We start from the raw sequence: 21,000 nt of genomic DNA, 5'->3' as shown, positions 1-21,000 counted from the left end.
GTTATGAAGGAGAGTTTAGCTGGGTACAGTATTCTTGGTTGATAGTTGTTTGCTTTTAGGGCATGGCATACATCATTCCAGGCTCTTCTTGCTTTGATTGTCTCTGCTGAGAAATCTGAGGTGATTCTAATTGGTTTCCCTTTATAGGTGATTACCCTTTTCTCCTTGACAGCTTTAAGGATCTTTTCCTTGTTCTGAGTTGATCCTGTGTGGATTATAATGTGACGGTGGGATGTCCTATTCTGGTCTGGTCTATTTGGGGTTCTAAAAGCTTCTTGTATCTGGACAGGCCTATCTTTTTGCATGTTTGGGAAGTTCTCTGCTAGGATCCTGTTAAACAAATTTCCTAGACCATTAACTTCTGTTTCTAGGTGCTCCTCTACACCCATTATCCTTAGATTAGGCCTTCTGATGGTGTCTTCCAGGTGTTGGATAGATCTATCATATTTCTTGGACTTGTCTTGGATGGTTGTATGTTCTTTCTCTATAATATCTAGGCTGTCTTTAATCCCTAAGATTCGATCTTCTGCATGGTCTAACCTGCTGTCAAGACTCTCTACTTTGTTTTTTATCTCTTTTCCTTCTAATTGGTCAGCTTTGATGGCTTCAAGTTCTTTGTTGAAGCTCTGTTTTAGGTCTTGTATGAATTTCTTTACTTCCTTAATTTGGTGTTCAGTGTTTGTCCTCAAATCACTTAGTTGATTGGTTATGGTTTCTTTGGGCTCCCATTCCTTCTGTTGGGTTCCATTCAGCATTCCCTTTGTGGTCTTCCTGACTTCCTTCAGCTCTTTGTTAATGGATTCCATGAATGCCTTTAGTGATCTTTGTGTGTTCTCTACCTGGTCTCTCAATTCCTGTATTACTCTTTGATTAGCTTCCTCCCGTTCTTGGGATTCCTGCAGATCTCTTTGAGTGATCTCAGCCTGCTCAGGCCATTCCTCCCTTTCTCTTTGAGTATTCTCAAGTTGTTCACGCAAATCCTGTATCAGTTTTTGAGTAGCTTCCTCACGCTTATGATATTCCTGTATAAACTTTTGGGATGCCTCCTCTCTCTCCCTATCACGCTCATACAGAGCAGAGTCCTTTGTACGTTGTCAAACTTCTCATTTATCATGTTTGCCAGCAGTGTTTGTAGAGCTATTTGGGAACTCTCCTCTGGATTATTCATTATCTGTTCTAACCCCTGATTATCAAGATTGGGAATTGAGATACCCGAATTTGCCATTTTTCTTGTGTTTTTCCGGCTTACTCTGCCCATTTGAGATGATGATAGCACCAGTTTTGTGCTAGAACACTATCTTAAGGCGACTATCAACCAAAGTTTGCATTTGTACAGTCAATAGTCTACAGATACAATCTAGTTCAACAGATACATCTATTCGACATCAAACAACTATATGTTAAAGGACTTGGAACCGCAGAGAAGAATTTGGAAAACCAGAAATTATTAGGGTTAGGAGAGATGTGGGTAAAAATTAGGAATAGATTGGTGTGGGGAGGCACAGGGAGAGTTAACTATGTCCTAATCACAATGCAGGAAATAGGTTGGGTAGGATGCAAGTAGAGAGAGAGAGAAAAAGAAGAAAGGGAAAGGGGAATGAAAAGAGACCAGAAAAAAAATAGAAACGTAAAAATTAATGTTATTATAGAGATTAAAAGACCATCTGTTTAGAAAGGGAGGGACATAGAGGAGATTTGAAAAACTTTTTAAAAAATGCTTAAAATATTATATAGGTATAAAGAGGTAGCACTGCTATTAATGAATTTAAGTCTCAGAGGTTTTGAATTGAGTAATAAGTTTGTGGATTAAGTGTGTACACAATGGGGGATAGGGTCTACTATTTAACTACGGGTTTATCTGAGGATGTGCAGGACAAGAGTTAAGTCATATAAAGAAGAACAAAAGAGGAAAAGGTGGAAAGGATAGGAAAGTGAGAAGAAAAGATCAGAAGTTCAGTAGAGCTAGACAAAAACCAAAAAGATAATTAAGAATGAAAGAAAAAGAGAAAGAAGACAAGAAAAGAAAGGAAAATACACATTCATGTATTCCTAAAATAAAAATTATAAGAGGAGAAAAAAAAAAAGTTACTCGAAAACAATTATTTTTTCAGAAGAGGCAAAAATTAAAGATTAATAAAAGTTTTAGAAAAGGAAAAAAATTTTTTATATATATAAGGTAACAAAAAACAAAAAAAAACAAAACAAAAAAAGAAAAAAGAAAAGAAGAAGAAGGAAAAAAAAGTTCTTTGATTTTTTTTTTTTTTGGGAGGGGTGGGAAGAGTCCTGTATCTCCCTTTTGTCTGTAACCAGAGTCTGGTTGGAGTCTCTGGTCAGCTTGAGGTCCTGTGGCTTGATTGGTTTCTTAAGTCAGTTTGTTGGAACAGGCAGAAAAATGCTCTGCTTTACCCAAGATTTTGAGATCCCCCTCCCAGGTTAGTTTACTGGGAGGGTGATGTGCTTTGAGAATCACAAAAGAGGGGGATGCAGTGATGAGGCTAGGTTCTGGGTAGAGTTGAGGCCTTTCAACAAACAGTAGCTTTTCCCTGGGGCTATTTTGTGAAAAAAACTCACAGCACCCAGCCTGGAGCCATTCTCAGGGTTTCTGTTTTTCAATTGATTGTGGTGGCTGCTAGAGGGAGGGGCAGCCTCTGGCTCTGGTTACCCAGTGAGGAGAGCCACTCCAATGGCTGGCGCCTGAGCTGGGTGACTTTTCCCTGGATGGAACTGAGTCTGTGAGGTCACTTCGCCGTTAAGTTCTTGTGACCTGCTAAATGACTCGTTTTATTCCAAGGCCTGAGCTGGAGCTAGCCGCTCCTCCGAGCTTTGTCGGTATCCAAGATGGAGATCACCGGAGCTGGGTGGGGAGGGGTGGCCTTCCCTCCTCTGCTCCCTGAGAAGGAGTGAGGAAGTGGGGCTTCTACTCACGGCGAGTCTTGGATCCTGGGTCGTCTCTGGTCTGCAAAGTGCAGGATGAAGGTGTCCGCTCCTTGTCGGTTCTTGCTGGTGTTGAGTAGAATCTGCTCGTCCGCTGCGTCTGACTCCTTCGTCCCGGACTGTGTTTCAGGTATGCCCCCGTGGCGGTGGTCACCGCTGCGACCCTGCCGCCACAGCGGCAGCTGCTGGCAGGAGCTCAGATGTGTCTGCTTGGCTTCCCCTCTCTTGACTAACTCTCTGTCCTGTGATGGCACACTTGGTGTGATTCTCTGGCTTGGGACTGTTCACTGGAACTCTGAAACTGTTTTCTATGCAAGAGCTTGTTCAGATTCCAGCTTCTCCTCCGCCATCTTCCCGGAACTCCTAGTTTCTGAATTGTATGCCATAATGAAATAATCATAACGAAATAGTAGAAAAAATGATGGAACCAATGTGAACTGAAAAATATATGTATTTTATAAAGTCCATGGGATTCTTTGTAAATTGTTCAAGTTCTTTAAATTTGACATGGAAACAACTTCTGGAGTTTTTGGAAGTTACTATTTGGCCAATTTTATGAATGGATTTTTGCATTTAACAGTAAAATTGGAATGATTTGTGCCTGTTAATTCTGGAATAATCCTCCTTTCTTCATTAAGTAAAATATTCCTTGTAGGAATTTACTTGTTTTGGTTCCTAAAATCAAAGCCTATATTTTCAGTATGACTTCCATCTGAACTAGAAAAGTATTAAAGTAGCCATTATCTATATTCTTTTGGCTCTGCCAATGGGGAAGTTGTTTTGTTGAGCTGGACAAGGTAAAATCTTACTCAATTAAGCAAGACTAGTGTTCTTTTAATTTTTTTGATTCAACTATTATGCAAATAAAGTTGTTGTAGCTCAGTTTGAAATTAAGAAGTAACATAGCAGGAAGAACACTAGCTGTATGTCTGATCCTGTGGGTAACAAAATGCATTCCCTCATGCTCTATGTCATCACTGCGTTTATTTTGTAGCTTTGCTTGTTTTTCCCACCATGTTTGTCTTGATTGAAATTTGTAAGTTATTGATTTGTAAGGAAAGCTTCAATGCCCATCTCTTGGCAGCTCCTGTTCTTAGACCTTATTTTTAAAATATATTCCTTTTGTTTCATGTGTTTAATTTCCTAACTTTCAGATTTATTATTTATTTTTAAAAACCACATCTTCAGGGCCAGGCACCAGTGGCTCATACCTGTAATTCTAGCTACTTGGGAGGCTGAGATCTGAGGTTTGCGGTTCAAAGCCAGCCCAGGCAGGAAAGACCATGAGACTCTTATCTCCAATAAACCATTCAGAAAACCAGAAGTGACCCTTTGGCTTAAGTAGTAGAGAAAAAGTCCATCAAAGAAGGGATTCAAATAAAGAACAAAGGATACAATCTATCCCTATTTGCGAATACTATCTAAAGAACCATATAGATTTCATTCCCAAGCCAATAATGCAGATACAACTTTGATAAGACAGCCAGATATGGAATCAACCCACAAAAATCAGTTGCTTTTTTGCACATTAACAATGAGAATATAGAGAGGAAAATCAGAAAAACAATCCCTTTTGTAATATTCTTTAAAAATATCTAGAAGTAAATGAACTGAAGGTTTAAGGGGCCTCTACATGTAAACTATAACTCTTTTATTTGTTTTTGTTTTGTTTTCTTTTTTTTATTGTGAGAATACCGTACAGAGGAGTTAGAATTACTTGGACTAGATAATGAGTACATTTCTTATCAAGCATTGTAGCCTCCTCTGTTTCCCCTTCACATCCCTTCCCATACTCCTCCCACCTTCCCCCACCCGATCTTCCCCCCCCCCACCAAAGTTGTAAAGTTCATTTTTCAACATAACGACTTGTACATCTCATTGTTGCAATGGGTCCACCTGTATCCCTAGTTAAACGATTTGTTTTTGCCCTTCCCCTCCATAAATTATACCAACATCAAATACAGTGAAAGCAGGGGTTATGCCATGGGGGAGGGACATACAAAGCAACATAGAAATCATCTTATAAATATGTTAGAAGCTATTGCATGAAAGAAAAAAAAAACATTTGAATACTTATCTTGGGGTTCATTCCCCTAACATCAACTTATCTGACCTTTTCTGCTTGTCTCAGACATATACTAGATATTGCAAATAAGGGAAACCATGGGACCTATGTTTCTTTGAGCTTGGCTTACTTCACTTCATATAATTTTTTCCAAGTCTTTCCATTTCCTAACAAATGGGGCAATGTCATTCTTTCTGATGGAGGCATAGAATTCCATTGTGTATATATACCACATTTTCTTGATCCATTCATCTACTAAGGGGCATCTAGGCTGGTTCCATATCTTAGCTATAGTAAATAATGCTGCAATAAACATAGTGGTGCTGGTAGCTTTAGTATGGTTTTGTTTGTGATCATTTCGGTAAATGCCCAAAAGTGGGATTGCTGGGTCATAGGGGAACTCTATGTGGAGTCTTTTTGAGGAACCTCCATACTCTTTTCCAAAGTGGTTGAACAAGTTTACACTCCCACCAACAATGCAGTAAGGTTCCCTTCTGTCCACATTCCCTCCAGCATCTGTTGTTATTAGAGTTCTTGATTATAGCCATTCTAACTGGGGTGAGGTGGTATCTTAATGTTGTTTTGATTTACATTTCTTTTATGGCTAGAGAGGTTGAGCATTTCTTCATGTGTCTGTTGGCCATCCTTCTTTCCTGTTCAGAGAAGTTTCTCTTTAAGTCCTTAGCCCACTTAATTATTGGGCAGTTGTTTCTTTGAATATTTGTTTTTGGGGGATTTAATTTTTTGAGTTCCAGGTATATTTTAGATATGAGACCCTTGTCTGTTGTATGGCTAGTGAAGATCTTCTCCCAATCCGTGGGCTTTCTATTGATCTTGCTAGCTATGTCCTTTGCCATGCAGAAGCTCTGCAATTTCATGCAATCCCATTTGTCCAACCTATAACTCTTTGATCAAATAATTTAAAGGATCTCCCATATTCTTAGAATGGAAACTTAATATCATAAAAAAAGACACACTGCCTCAGGCAATGGGCAAATTCAAATCCCAAATATTATTCACAGTGATGTAGAAGACAATCCAAATGTCATATGGAACTACAAAAGGCCTTGAGTCATCAAATAAATCTTTGAAAAAATGCTGAAAGATATCACAATTCCAGAATCCAAAATTAACTACATATAGTACCATAAACAGCTTTGTATTAGCACAAATATAGACCTGAAGTCCAATGTAACAGGCTAGAAGACCCAGAATTTATCCTATACACCTACAGCCATCAGCTATTTGACAAGAGAAGCCAAAATACATGTTGGAGAAAAGATCGCTCCTTTAACAAATGCTGTTGGAAAAACTGGATATTCATATGCATAAGGCTATGAATTGAATTCCTGTCTGTCTGTCACTCTATTAATAATCAATTCAAAATACAATAAGGATTTCAATATAAGACCAGGAACCTGGAAACTATTACCAGAAGGAATAGTAGTTACCATTACTACTTAAAAATAATAATACTTAAGTGTACTTAAACAAAGTTTACAACTAAATAAAATAATTTTTAGAATTATGGAAAGTATAGGTTAGTTGCATCTGGAAGTAAGTTTTGGAGCTTTAGGGTTGGGATGAAGACTCTTGATACAGTATGTGTCAAGCAAATATATGGTCTTGGGTTCAATTTCCAACACAATAAAAAAATTAAAACATTTTAAACTTTCTCTTATGTAAGTCACACATAATTGTTGAATGATAAATAACAACTATGATTTGTTCTGTATTCTTCCACGCTTCTTACCAGTTTCAAAATAACTAAGTAAATATAATAAATAACTATATATATAATATGCACACAATATACATACTATATGTATATAAAATGCTATGTGCTGGTGGCTCATGCCTGTAATCTTAGTGCACAGGAGGCTGAGATCAGAGGCTAGGGTTCAAAGTCAGGCAGGCCAGGAAAGTCTGTGAGACCTTTTTTTTATCCATTGTGGGGCTTGAACTCTAGGCCTGGACGCTGTCCCTAAGCCCTTCAGCTCAAGGTTAGCGCTCTACCACTTGCGTCACAGTGCCACTTCCAGCCTTTTCTGTTTATTCAGTGCTGAGGAATCGAACCCAGGGCCTCATGCATTTGTGAGACTTTTAAAAAATATTTTATTGTAAAAATATTGTACAGAGGGCTTACAGTTACATGAGTAAGATAATGAGTCCATTTCCTATCGAACATTGTTACCCCCTCCTTTGTTTTTCCCCTACTATCCCTTCCCTCCCCACCTCCCCAACTCCACCCTCTCCCACCAAAGTTGTAAAGTTTGTTTTTAACATAGTGTCAGTGAGACTTTATCTCCAATAAGCTACCCAAAAGACAGAAACGGAGCTGTCGCTAAAAGGGTAGGCTGCTAGATTTGAGCATATAAAAGCTCAGAGATAGCACCAATGGCTTGAATTCAAGCCCCAGAACAGTACCCCCACCTACGGTACCCTAGCTACTAATATCAACTCAAAATGAACACAAACAACTTAATGTAACACCTGAAACTTGAAAACTACTACACGAAGGAGTAGGAAAAAGCTTTCTAAATAGAATTCCAGGAGCCTAGAAAATAGGAAAGAGAATTTACAAATGAGATTACATTAAGGGGAAAAGTTTCTGCACAGTGGAAGACTGAGTTACTTAGCTAAAAAGGCAGTTGGCAGAATGGGGTAAGATATTTGCCAGCTTATTCATTGACAAGGTTCTAATACCTAGAATATCCAAGGAGCTCAGGAAATGAAACCCTCAAAGTCTCAATAACCTAGAATTAAATAGAGAGTTATTAGAGGAAAAAGCAACAATGAGAAATAAACACATGAAGAAATGCTAACTTATCTCTAGTCATGAAGAATATGCAAATCACAACACTGAGATTTCATCTTGCTCCAGTAAGAATGGGATCATCAAGAATATGCACAATACCAAATGCTTGCAGGAATGGTGTGAAACTGAACCGTACTAAACTTTTTGTGGAAATGTAAACATTTCAACCATTGTGGAAGGCATTTTGGAGATTCTTCAATAAACTTAACACAGTAACATTTTTCCAGCTTAAAGCTAGTGCTCTATCACTTTAGTCTCAGCCTTTTGGCTGGTTAATTGAAGTAGGATTATAGGAGTGAGATACCTGCTTCTGGCTAGAAATATACAGTCCTTGAACAATCAAATTACTACCCCTATGGTACTCTAGCTAGTAATATCAATTCAAAAAATTCTAATCCTGGTATTTATGCTAGTAAGAAGTATATCAGATATAATAACATTCATATCAAATAATGGAAGCAAAATTATCATTTAGCATGAAGATTCTGTACTCACACCATTTTTAATAGTGGCAAATTCCACATTACTAATATTCCCAGAAATTTTCATAACTGTCAACAAGATGTTCCATTTTGTAACAGGTTTACTCTGGTTAGATGGAGTTTCAAATAGACATATTTAATTATACTTTGTTTAATCCTTTATAAACCATTGATTGCCTTTGGAAGTCTTTAAGAATGAAGGTTTTACAAAATACGATTTCCAGAATCATGTCCCTAGACATTGGGGTTGTAGACACACATGCTGCTAAATGCCAAAAAACTGCCAAAAAATCTAATAAATAAAACATAAATAAACTGCTCAGTGAACAGAGGTATGGTAGGCTGGGAAGTGGGGCTCAGCTGCCCCTAATTAGCGCATGCGCAGCCTGACTGCATATCTGGGTGGAAGTCGTCTTCTGCAAGGAGGAATGTTTCCGGGTGGACGGTCAGAAACCGACGCTCGGTCGCCTGCGGTCAAAGCCACAGCACAGTGGGGCTTGGGCGACGCAGCTATGAGGTTCAATGCCGAGATTGTGGACAAGCATTCCCTGGATGACTTTAAGAGTGAGCTGGGAAGACTGTGGGAGCCAGGGGGACCTAAAGGAGGCAGTCTGGGCTGGGGAGGCCTTGAAGGAGGAAGGTTGTTGGTGACAACCCCCCACCCCCGGCAGGGGGCAGCCCTAGCTGTGGGTGAGGCCTGCTTAAGTAGGCACTGCTGGGAGAAAGGCGACAGCGGATGGAAGTTTCTGGAACTCTATACCTAGGAAGGCATGAAAGAGGAAGAGTGGGCTGGGGCAGACCTAGTTGTGAATGTGGCAAAAGGATGCTGGCCATGGAAGTTTCTGGAATTCCATTCCTCTCACGCAATTTCTCTCTCACTACACCAGTCGACATCTTTTTTTCTTCTTTTCTTTTCTCCTTTCTCTCTTTCTTTCTTTTCTTCCTTCCTTCCTTTCTCTCTTTCTCTCTCTCCTTCCTTCCTTTCTTTCTTTCTTTCTTTCTTTCTTTCTTTCTTTCTTTTTCTTTCTTTTTTTTTGTCGGTTCTGGGGCTTTAACTCTTGGTCTGGGAGCTATCACACTGTCCCTGAGCTTTTTCGCTCAAGGCTAGCCATTTACCACTTTGAGCCACAGCCCCATTTCTGATTTTCTGGTGGATAATTGAAGAGTCTTAACAGACTTTCCTTCCGGAGCTGGCTTTCAAACGCGATCTTCAGATCTCAGCCTCCTGAGTAGCTAGAATTACTCCCATGCCAGGAAATCTTTTTTTTTTTTTAACTTTTTTTTAAAATTGTCAAGGTGATGTACAGAGGAGTAATGAGCACATTTCTTGTCAACCTTGTTTCCCCTTCCCTCAATTTTCTCCTACTTTCCCTCACCTCCAACGCCCCCCCCCCCCCCGTTGTACCAATCGGTTCCAACATATTGTCTTATGTATATCACTGTTATATTGGTTCCCCCCCTCCCCTGTCCTTTGTCTCACCATCCTGTTGTTTCCCTTCCTTTCCCTAATTCAGATAAACATATATATAATACCAGGGCACCAAAGTTAAATACAGTGACAGCAGAGGATATACCGTAGGGGGAAGATAATACAAAACAAACACAATCTTTATCTCTGGTAGTCATTCCTTTGCAGGCAGACCCTATTTTCCCCTCAGCCCAGACTGTTGAAACTTGGGTGCCGAACCTTTCTTCCAGTGTTGTGCCATGTTTCCAGTGGTAATTAAGTTTCGTGGATTGTATGATTTCCACTTAAGGGCTTCCTTAAGCCTCAGTTTCTTTAATGAGCTAATGAGCGTGGATAGCAGGTGCTAAATTCCTTCAAAGGTTGTTGGGACACTAGATGACTTCAAAGTATTTTCCTGGGGATACTAAGCTGAGCTTTGCCGAACTCCAACTTTTGCAAGCTAAATGCCCCTTAGGATAGGGAATGTGCGAATGAGTGATTTCTTTTACTCTTTGTTCTAGGAGTCATTAACATGTTAACCGACCTTGCCAAAGGATGCATCCTCCACATCTGCCCAGATAAACTGAACTTCATTCTTTTGGGGAGCCCAGAAAGTGGAGGGGCAAGCTTGTGGTGTGAGCTTCCGCAGGTAAGCAGGAGCATGAGCATCCCCATGCTCCACCTACTTCCCTTGAGCATTCACATGTGTTTCTTTGCTTCCCATAGGAGAATTTTTTCAGCACATTTCAAATGCAAGGCATCTCTGCAGAGTATAATGAGATATATTTACAAGTACAATTGGAAAACATAACTCGAGTGGTGAACACTCCCCACAGTACTGAAACCTTGAGAATCAAGTTCATTAATAAATACTCTGGGATCCTCAAGTTCTGTATAAAGCAGGTGAGTAGAAGGAAAATGGTTTCTGTAATTTCTTGCAAGGGTCTTGGTTTGGAAGAAATGTAAGTAGTTGTGGGTCTGGTATTTTAATATTGTTGAAAATTAATTTTTAATGAAGACTGGTACATAAAATTTTCTCAGAGTTTGTTATTCATCCTTCTAATTTAAAAAATGTGATGAAAAATATGCATCTTGGATTTTGCCCTTTCTAAACAGTAAAACTCCCAGCATCTCTGTTTTGTTTAGTAGTAGAAAGCAATTTCTGTTTGCACTTTTGAAGTTTCATCCTACCTCATCTGCCTGAAGTTCATATTTCTTTCTCTTTTTAGCATGCATTTTAAAATAATATAATGAAATTATATTTTCTTGCAATGGTTTGAGTGTATTTTTACATAATACCTTGAAAGTTAAGTAGCAATGAATAATGCCCAAAACTATTTGAGAGAGATAGTGGAGCTGTATCTTCCAAGCTAACATAATCATACACTGACCCTTCAGAAAAAGAAAACAATAAAGTATCAGTGAAAATATTTCTAAATAGTTGAATGGAACATTGAAAATATTTCATTCCTTTAAATTAAAAGTAAGATCTTTGTAAATGTACATTCTGAGTTATTAGATGTGGATATACATTTTAATAACCAATTCTGGAATTAATTTTTTTAATCTGTGTATATTTAAATAATAAAAATCCCAAGTCAAACATACTCACTATGTATGTAAAAATATGTAGAGATATTGAATACATAAATGTACACAAATCCATAGAATCTGAGGACACAGAAGAAACTGATTAATACTATTCCTGGGGAAAATTATGACTTAACATGTTGATTAAAGCCTTCTGTGTATGGCCTGATCTAATTTAGAATCAAATCACAAATGAACACCCTTCTCATTGGTTCTCTGATGATATACATTCTTCCTCAGTTTCCAGACTGGCAGTTTGGGGCCTGCTTATTGGAGTCTCTTTCCTTCACTCCAAAACCCCTCTTTGAACAGAATGCCTCTGTGATCCTTACCATTCTTACTTACATATTTAATGTATTTTATTTCATAAGTATTGTATTTGGGCTTAATATGTTGGGAAAAGAGGACATCATTTTCATCTTTTTTTCTGAATTTTTTGCACTAAGGAAGTTCTTAGAGGAAATCAGAGAAATCTGTGTAAAATTAAATTTCTTACAATTTCTTAAGGACAAGCAAGGTGGTTCTTTGGTCTGTGGGCCTAATAAAAAAATCAAAGAAAAAACTAAGCATAGTTTATCCTTTCAGCAGTTTAGAAATCACCACAATGTTGATCTTTTGCACAAACATGATCTCTGGGTTTTCCTGAGCATAGCTCATTTGCTTTTCCATCTCACAGATTTGTATGTCATTCCCTTCCCTGCTTCAAGGCTGCTAACCAATCCCATCTTCCCATGGCTCTCTGCTTCTCTAGTTCTTGTGTCATGCTTTCACATAGTTCATTCTTGCTCTCATTGAGTAGCAACCACCCCCTCCCTCAGCCTGGTTTCTGCTGTGTTTTCTTCAGTGCTCTAATGAGTATCTTACACATTGTGTCTGTTATTTTTATTACTATTTTCCTTCCTTCCACTGGAACATCCAGGACCTTTTTGTCTTATTCAGTACACTTACCAGCTCCTCACATCCCAGCGTGGAATAGACAAAATATCAATATGTGTTGAGTAGATTCTGAGTTAGTGAATTGAGAACATACCACTTAGACATGGTATTTCAATTTTTTGCCTTCATTTCATTGGTTTTGGTTTTGTTACATATTGACAACATCAAATATTTTAACTTTTCATGGCAGTTACCTGAATCAAACAGGAGTCGCACAATGACATATTACTTCCCCATAGTGGTTATCCCTACAAATTTTTGGAATGAACTACAGGAACCCATAGTTCCAGACTTGGATGTAAGTGATACCTGAAATTCTGTTGTTTAATGACATTTAAGGGAAGATAAGAATACCCTGGTTGTGGCCTTTCAGAATATTTTATTGAAAACATTTTCTGAAAAGAACATAATATTCATATTTAATGAATATGCAAGGAAACGAAATCTGAATATTTGTCTTTTGTTATTTATGTGTCACCTTTAAGCACCGTTATAAAGAATAGAAATTTAATAATCTGGACACATACAAAATGGAATAGCTTTCTCAGTAAGCTGGTGTTTATTAGGACTTTTGGGGCTAGGTACCAATTTGGAAATTATAGGACTTAATGCTAGGATGTATAAACAGAGCCATTATGATAACAGAATTTGAGTGAAATGTCCTGCTTGGGAAAAACCAGAACTACTGAAAATAAACATCATGCTAAAATGTCCTCTACCTCTAACTCACAATTTGTTTAAGAGGAAATAAAAAACTATGCAGTAAATAAAGTATTTACTTGACTTTCACTAGAAGACATCTACACTGAATTGTAAAAGGCCAACATTTTCCTCCCATGCTAGTACTGGGGCTTAAACTTTTTTCTGCTTTACCATTTGAACCACATCTCCATTTCTCATTTTCTGCTGGTTAATTGGAGATAAGTGGGTAGTGGGACTGTCTGCATAAACTGATTAAGAACTGGGATCCTCAGATCTCAGCTTTCTTGGTGATTAGGATTAACAGCATGAGATATCACTGACTGTGTGAAAAGCCAGCAATTTGTGAAGCAGTTTTAGCAACACATTCTCAGTAATTGCTTGCTTTATTTTTGCACTGAATGTGAAAATAAGACCCTGATTTCTTGTATAGAAATCTTCCTCAGAGGAAGGTTTTCTGTTAGTACTTGGACTCATTTTTCTTGAGTTTGTGTATGGGTGTCTTATCTAAAATGATGTAGCCCATATTAAATTTTAAAAAGGACTTTGGTTTGGTATTGCGTAGGTCACTACAGACAAGCATTTGTTTTTTTAATTATTCCTGAACATTTGTAAGCTAGTGAAATTACAAAAGTACCTTTCATATATTAAAAAGAATTTTGTTCAAAAATTGTAATCAGTGTCTTCAGAATTCTTAACCTTGTAAAGTCATTTTTAGAACATACTAATACTTTTAATACTGGTGATTTCTCTTATTTATATTATAGGTTAGCATTTATTTACCAGTCTTGAAGACTCTGAAGAATTTTGTGGAAAAAATGAAACACATCAATAATCACATTGTAAGTTATGAAGGAAAGGAAAAAGGATTGACTGAGGTCTAGCTTGCTTGGGTTGCTTTTATGTGACGGCAGCTTCTTGTGAATGAAGGTGTTTGTGCTATACCAAAGGTGTGAGCTCAGCCCAGGTCCTGGTCTTCTGAATAGGTCCCAGGGGATGCCAAAGATGCAGGGATGAAGAGTAGATACTTATTGGAGAGAAGTGAGGAAAACGTGGTGGCTCAGTCTCCTCCTCAACTGTACTGTGTGCACTCGAAAAAGGAGGGAAAAACACTGCAGCTGCTCCATCCCGAGAGCACCTGAGACCTTTCTGAATCTGGAAATATAATTTTCTAACACAAAAGTATATTTTAAATAAGTAATTTGTTAAATGTATAACTATGACAGAGAGTTTGGTGCTCTTCTAGAAATAAAAGTCTACATTTGTGTATAGAATATTGGAAGGTTTCTGAGTGTGCAGTAGTTGCTATTATTGTTTATTTTAATACATTTTTATTTTAAAAATACTGTACAGGGGAGTGACAGTTACATGAGTACATTTCCTATCAAGCATTATTACCTCCTCCTTTGTTCTTCCCCTACCATCCCTTCCCTCCCACCTCCACAACTGCACTCCCCCCTCCCCCCACCCCTGCCTAATTGTAAAGTTTGTTTTTCAACATAGTGTCTTGTACATCTCATTGTTACAATGGGTCAACCTGTATTCCTATTTAAACATTTTGTTTTTTCCCTTCCCTTCCACAAATTAGAGAAGTGTATATACAAGATGCAGGGCACTGACATCAAATATAGTGAAAACAGGGATTATACTGTAGGGAAGAACATACAAAGAAACAAAAATCACATGATACCTTATAAATACGTTAGAAACAATAGCAAGAAAGGAAAAACTACTTGTGTCCTTATCTTGGAGTTCATTTCACTTATCCTCATCTTTTCTGGTCATATGTACATAGCTTTTGACCTTTTCTACTTCTCCCAGATATATATTAGTTATTACAAATAAGGGAAACTATGGGACCTATGTTTTTTTGGGCCTGGCTTACTTTGCTTAATATAATTTTTTCCAAGTTTTTCCATTTCCTAACAGAGGAGGTGATATCATTCTTTCTGATGGAGGCATAGAATTCTATTGTATATATATACCACATTTTCTTGATCCATTCATCTCCTGCGAGGCATCTAGGTTGGTTCCATATCTTAGCTATGGTAAATAATGCTGCAATAAACATAGTTGTGCTGGTAGCTTTAGTATGGTTTTGTTTGAGATCATTTGGGTAAATGCCCAAAAGGGAGATTGCTGGGTCATAGGGGAGCTCTATGTGGAGTCTTTTCAGGAACCTCCATACTGCTTTCCAAAGTGGTTGAACAAGTTTATACTCCCACCAACAATGCAGTAAGGTTCCCTTCTGGCCACATCCCTTCCAGCATCTGTTGTTGTTAAAGTTCTTGATTATAGCCATTCTAACTGGGGTGAGATGGAATCTCAATGTTTTGTTTTAAATAAGTTTTTTAGTGTGAAAATACCACACAGAGGAGTTACAATTACACAAGCAAGGTAATGAGTACATTTCTTATCAAGCATTGTTGCCTCCTCCTTTGTGTTTCCCCTACAGTCCCTGCCCTCCCATCTCCACGGCTACACTCCCCGCCCCCAGCCAAAGTTGTAAAGTTCATTTTTTCAACATAGTGTCTTGTACATCTCCTTGTTGCAATAGGTCCACCAGTATCCCTATTTAATCAATTTGTTTTTTCCTTTCCACTCACCAAATTATACCAACATCAAATACAGTGAACACAGGGGATATAACATGGGGGAGGGACATACAAAGTAACAAATAAATCACCTTATATGTTAGAAACAATAGCAAGAAAGAAAAAGCCACTTGTGTCCTTATCTTGGGGTTCATTTTGCCTAACATCATCTTATCTGAACTTTTCTGCTTGTTGCAGACACATACTACTTATTGCAAATAAGGGAAACTATGAGACCTATGTTTCTTTGTGCCTGACTTACTTCACTTAATATGATTTTTCCAAGTCTTTCCATTTCCTAACAAATGGTGCAATGTCATTCTTTCTGATGGAGGCATAGAACTCCATTGTGTATATATACCAGATTTTCTTGATCCATTCATCTACTGATTGGTTCTATTTCTTAGCTATGGTAAATAATGCTGCAATAAACATAGTTGTGCTGGTAGCTTTAGTATGGTCTTGTTTGTGATCATTTGGGTAAATGCCCAAAATTGGGATTGCTGGGCCATAGGGGAGCTCTATGTGGAGTCTTTTGAGGAACCTCCATACTGCTTTCCAAAGTGGTTGAATAAGTTTGCATTCCCACATCCCCTTTTGGCCACATCCTCTCCGGCATTTGTTGTTATTAAATTTCTTGATTATAGCCATTCTAACTGGGGTGAGGTGGTATCTCAATGTTGTTTTGATTTGCCTTTACTTTATGGCTAGAGAAGTTGAACATTTTTTCATATGTCTATTGGCCATTCTTATTTCCTCTTCAGCGAAGTTTCTCTTTAAGTCTTTAGCCCACTTATTTACTGGGCACTTATCCAGGGTACTTTTCAGTCACTGTCCATTACTGAAATTCTTTCAGAAGTTTTAGAAGGTGATTTCATTGTCGATTTAGTAATGGACCAAGATAACTTTTTAGCTTCATAATTTCTTTACACTGTGAATACACCAATTATAAAGGCACTCGGAATCTTTTGGAGTCACCTAACTGGCACTTTTGGAGAATCATTATTTCTTTGCCCCTTTTGTAACCATCCTTCCCTGAACTCCAAGTGTATCTGGCCTGCTCTCTGGGCACCCTTTCTTGGCTCTGTGCCTACAGCAGTGCCTCATGGTATAAGGGAGCTCTGATCACTCTGCCCATGCCTACAGAGCACTCCATCTGTCTCACAGTCTCCAAGGAAGAAGCCTCCTACTCTTGTGGTTCACATTTTTCTGCTGAGTTTGGCACTGGGGACATTCTCTCTGCCTGTGTTAGATTTGAGAGATTTCTGAGTTGTGAGTTTCCATGAATTTCACCCTTTCTTCTTGACACAGCTATACTTTGGTAGCCTCTGAGATTTGTAGGTCTTATAAAAGTACTTTTTCATTTGGCTCGTGGAAACTGATCCATATATTTTTCTATTTTGTGTTTCATTTTATTTTAAGACCATTTTTAATACTTATTTTATAGGTGATTGAAGCAAACCAAAATGGAGAATTGAATCTAAAGATACAAAATGAATTAGTGAGTGTAACCACTTATTTTCCAGATCTTGGAAGTCCTCCTTTAGGTAAGTTTTATTATGGCTTATTTTTAAAATTATTTCATTTTTTATTTTTGTCAGTCATAGTCTTAAATTCAGCGCCTGGTCACTATCTCTAAACTTTTGTGCTCATGACTGGCACTCTACTACTTTGAGTCATAGTGCCACTTCTGGTTTTCTAGTGATTAATTGAAAATAAGAGTCTCACAGGGACTTTTTCCATGAGCTGGCTTTGAACTTCAATCCTCATATCTCAGCCTCCTGAATAGCTAGAAATGCAGGCATGAGCCACCAGTGCCCAGTTCATTTTGATAGTTTCAATGAACACAAAATGAGACTTTATTCTGTTTCTTTATCAGAAGCTGAAAGGCCAATTTCTTTTTCCATTCACTTATGTATGAGAAGTCTTGCCTTAATTATATATCTATATATTATATATATATTAGCATATAAATCTGTAGGGATCACCAAGTACAATTTTCTTTGTCATAGAGATGAAATTGAGGCTTTTGTCAAGTCCCAGTAGATGAATCTGAGGTCTATTTTAAGTAAAGATCCATTGCACATATTACTCAATTATAATTAGGTTGAATATAACAAATGTGTATTTAATGAGTGGTGACATTTTCAAACTCAGTATTCTGAAGGCAGGAGTAAGGTCAATCAGTTATTTAGGTAGCTGTGTGTTGTCTCTCTGGGCTTCCTGTTATATAAAAGAATTGCTTAAAATTATATTACTCAGCTCTTGAAAATGCTTCTCAAGACAGACACCTAGAAGAGATGGCTGAGATGCACATAAATATCTATCAGCTACTCCATTTCCTTGGAGGAGTGCAAGATAATCCTACAAAGGCCATATTCAGTAAGTTTGCTTCACTGTATTTTTTGTCAGTCATGGGGCTTGAACTCTGGGCCTGGGCACTGTCCTTGAGCTCTTCAGCACAAGGTGAGTGCTCTACAACTTTGAACCATGATTTTCAGGTCTCAGGTCCTGAGTAGCTAGGATTACAGGTGTGAGCCACCAGCACCTGGTTCTTCACTGTATTCTTTTGCATATATCAGAGAAGTAAGTTTCCAATAGTCAAATATTGCATTGAGTTTCATAAATGCAAAATAAGAAGTTTTGAGTACCACATCTTTCTTGAGCAGTCTTTTAAAGTTTTCTGAATTCAGAATTTCTTAGACATGGCAACAGAGGAGCAAACTTGGGGTGCTTGATAAGTAATTGAGAGGCACTAGCCACTACCCCTGGTTGTCAAATTGCTGCCTCACTTTACTGTAGTGATTTAACGCTGCCTTCAGAGATGCTGAGAAGAGGAGAGCTAGATCATCTGTGCTTTCCAGGTTTGTCAGACTCTGCACACTCAGATTCAAAAGACAGTTTTGCTTAGGTCTGATTCTGCTTTTGAGGTCTTACCTATTTTTGTTCACATTTGGCCTGAGCTCACTGCCTAAATCTCCTGTTTGGGCTCTGATTCATAAAGCTTATAACCCCAGTCTGCTTTGGTCATCAATCTGAGGTCAACACATGCCCTGGCCTTGTCATCTACAGACTACCCTTGAGCAAGACATCTTGTCAGGAGCTTCCCAAGGTGCTTTTAGTCTCTTTCTCCAAAGCCCATGCAACCTGAAGGAAACTGACCAAGTATTTTGATGTCCTCTCTCTGTGGGGTGGCTCTGCATGTAATTTTGTACCAATCAGTGAGCCAAACTGAGGAGAATGGTCTGAAATTGCAGCTCAGTACTTTAGTACACCATGGAGTAAAAGGAGCATCTTGTTGGCTCTGTGGACTATCAGCCTTTCTCTAAGAAAGAGACAAAGAGAAAGCACAGAAGGGAACAGAGAGAAGAGACCAGGGAAGGGCCATTGTGTCAGCACTTGGACAGTGTTAGATGGGCATGTGCCTGTATGCGAGGTTTCAGGTGCACTGCACTCTTCTCTATACACTTCCATCTTGCACTGGCAAAGCATAGTGATTTGGGGAAATGTGTTTTCCTAGGGAGATTGTTTTCTATATGCCTTTGGCTGCTTCAGTCATCTTCTTGCGTTCTTCCTCTGGGAGTTGACAGTTCTCTGTTATGTGAATTCTTCAGTGACCAAGCAAAGTACTTATCACTCTGGTTCCATAGTGGCAATACTGTTCTGATGGGTGGAATTCATATATGTATGTCACAATGGGTCTTTAAATTCGTGATTTTTTTCTTCTCTGCAGACATGGTGAGGAACAGAATTTCTTATTTTGAATTCCTTTATGAAATTTTCTCTGTCAAGTATTTCATCCCGGCCTTACACTAACAAAGTCTCACAAAGTTTGTGAGAGCAGCCATCTGTCATGGCGGGAAAGGCTGTGCCCTGATGTGTTCTTCCTCATATGACTTCACAGCACCACTGAGCTCTGTAGCATATTTCTTTTTCCTTTTAAGTGTTCTTATTACAAATTAAATTAATTAATTAAACAGTTGGATAAACATGTAAATTTGAGGTTACTCATGTCTGGGATTTTTGTGGTGTTCTTGTTTTACAGCATGAAGAATAGCTAGCTAGAATTTTCAAACCTTATTTTCCTTTGTGCCAGTTGTGATATGAATTGTTTCACTTTGCTGGAGTCTAGGTTGTCATTTATTCTATGTGTGGAAACCCTGAAAATGTGTGTTCCCTTTGACTTAATCCTCCTGAGCAAAGAGTATAATCAGAGCTTGTCTAGTGCCTTTTATGGAAAAAAAACAAAAGGACCTAAATATGAAATATAAGTAAATTGGTTAGCTGATCTATGTGTCTTAATATAATATTTTGTACTGTATAAACATTTTTATAGACCAGTAATATACTGATATAAGATGTGAATGAATTAATGTGAAGTATTAAATGAAATTTAGATGTTGTTATTTGTAGTGTGATCAAACAATACCAGGGTGATATACATCAAACATTTAACTTGTCTATTTCTATGTTTTTTAGTATATGAGTATTTGTGTTTTTTTACAATTGCATAACCAATTCTGTGATAAAGCATGTTTTACATGACCATATAATAAAAAAGACATATATTAATATATGCTTTGAGTATTTCTCCTTAGGATATTCACAACTGTCATTTTTAGTTTCTTAAATATTATATGCTAAGCTTATTTTCCACAGCACATGCTTGTTTTCAGGAGTCAAGAATTAAACTCTTATGTCATACTCATATTATACCAGGTATAGAATACTTCAGCTTGAACTTGAACTAATAAGGCAGCACTACACTGAAGAATATCTTCTCATCAGTAACCAATTTGTCATTTTCTGACACTGTGACAAAATACTGGAGACAATAAATTTATAAATAGGAAGTTTTTCTATAATTTGGGAGTCCATGTTCACTTGCACTATTGCTTTGGGCTTGTGGTTAGGCAGCATGTCATGGAAGAGCATAGCAGGTTTGGGGAGTTTTCTACTATTACAGCTATTAACAGCCCCTTGTTCAAGTATTTACATTATTCCTAATTTTTTTAATGAAGTCCTGACTTTCTTGAAAATTCCTTAAATATATCTTGGATCATTTTGCATGGTCTCTCTTAGTTTATCTACTGTGTGTACTTTTATCTTAGATACCTAAAATTCTATCATCAATATTATCTACAATACTAGAGAGACTTTCCCTTTGAGGTTTTCCTCATGACAGCCTAAAAGCAGAGAATCACAGAAGAACAACGTTAGTCCAAGTATCCACTTCCAGCCCCTCTACCATGACCTAATTTCATTTTATACATAGGCCTATGGAAGACAACCAACGTCTACAGAATAGCAGGGAATAAGGCTCCAAAGATTCTATGACACAATGTTTTGTACTGAGAACTGAGTGTTCCATTATTTAGTCTAAAGCATCCTGGGGGAAATCAACTAAACCATAGGACTACACAAATAACTATTCA

The 21,000-nt window shown here is 37.9% G+C and overlaps 1 protein-coding gene across 1 annotated transcript; it reads left to right on the top strand.

Moving 5' to 3' along the window:
- Positions 1–8,676: 8,676 nt before the first annotated feature.
- LOC122128306 (checkpoint protein HUS1-like) lies at positions 8,677–19,381 on the top strand. The gene is made up of 8 exons (XM_042702545.1): positions 8,677–8,863; positions 10,268–10,395; positions 10,473–10,649; positions 12,463–12,570; positions 13,739–13,813; positions 17,013–17,112; positions 17,828–17,947; positions 19,299–19,381. The coding sequence occupies exons 1-8, from the start codon at positions 8,677–8,679 to the stop codon at positions 19,379–19,381; spliced, it is 978 nt and encodes a 325-aa protein (XP_042558479.1).
- The last annotated feature ends 1,619 nt before the right edge of the window (positions 19,382–21,000 follow it).

The sequence above is a fragment of the Dipodomys spectabilis genome, unplaced genomic scaffold, assembly GCF_019054845.1.
Source record: "Dipodomys spectabilis isolate Male_0828 unplaced genomic scaffold, ASM1905484v1 ptg000328l, whole genome shotgun sequence".
In the NCBI taxonomy this organism is placed as follows: Eukaryota; Metazoa; Chordata; class Mammalia; order Rodentia; family Heteromyidae; genus Dipodomys; species Dipodomys spectabilis.
Note: the sequence above shows the minus strand (reverse complement) of the source record. Positions and strands in the feature narration are given on the sequence as shown.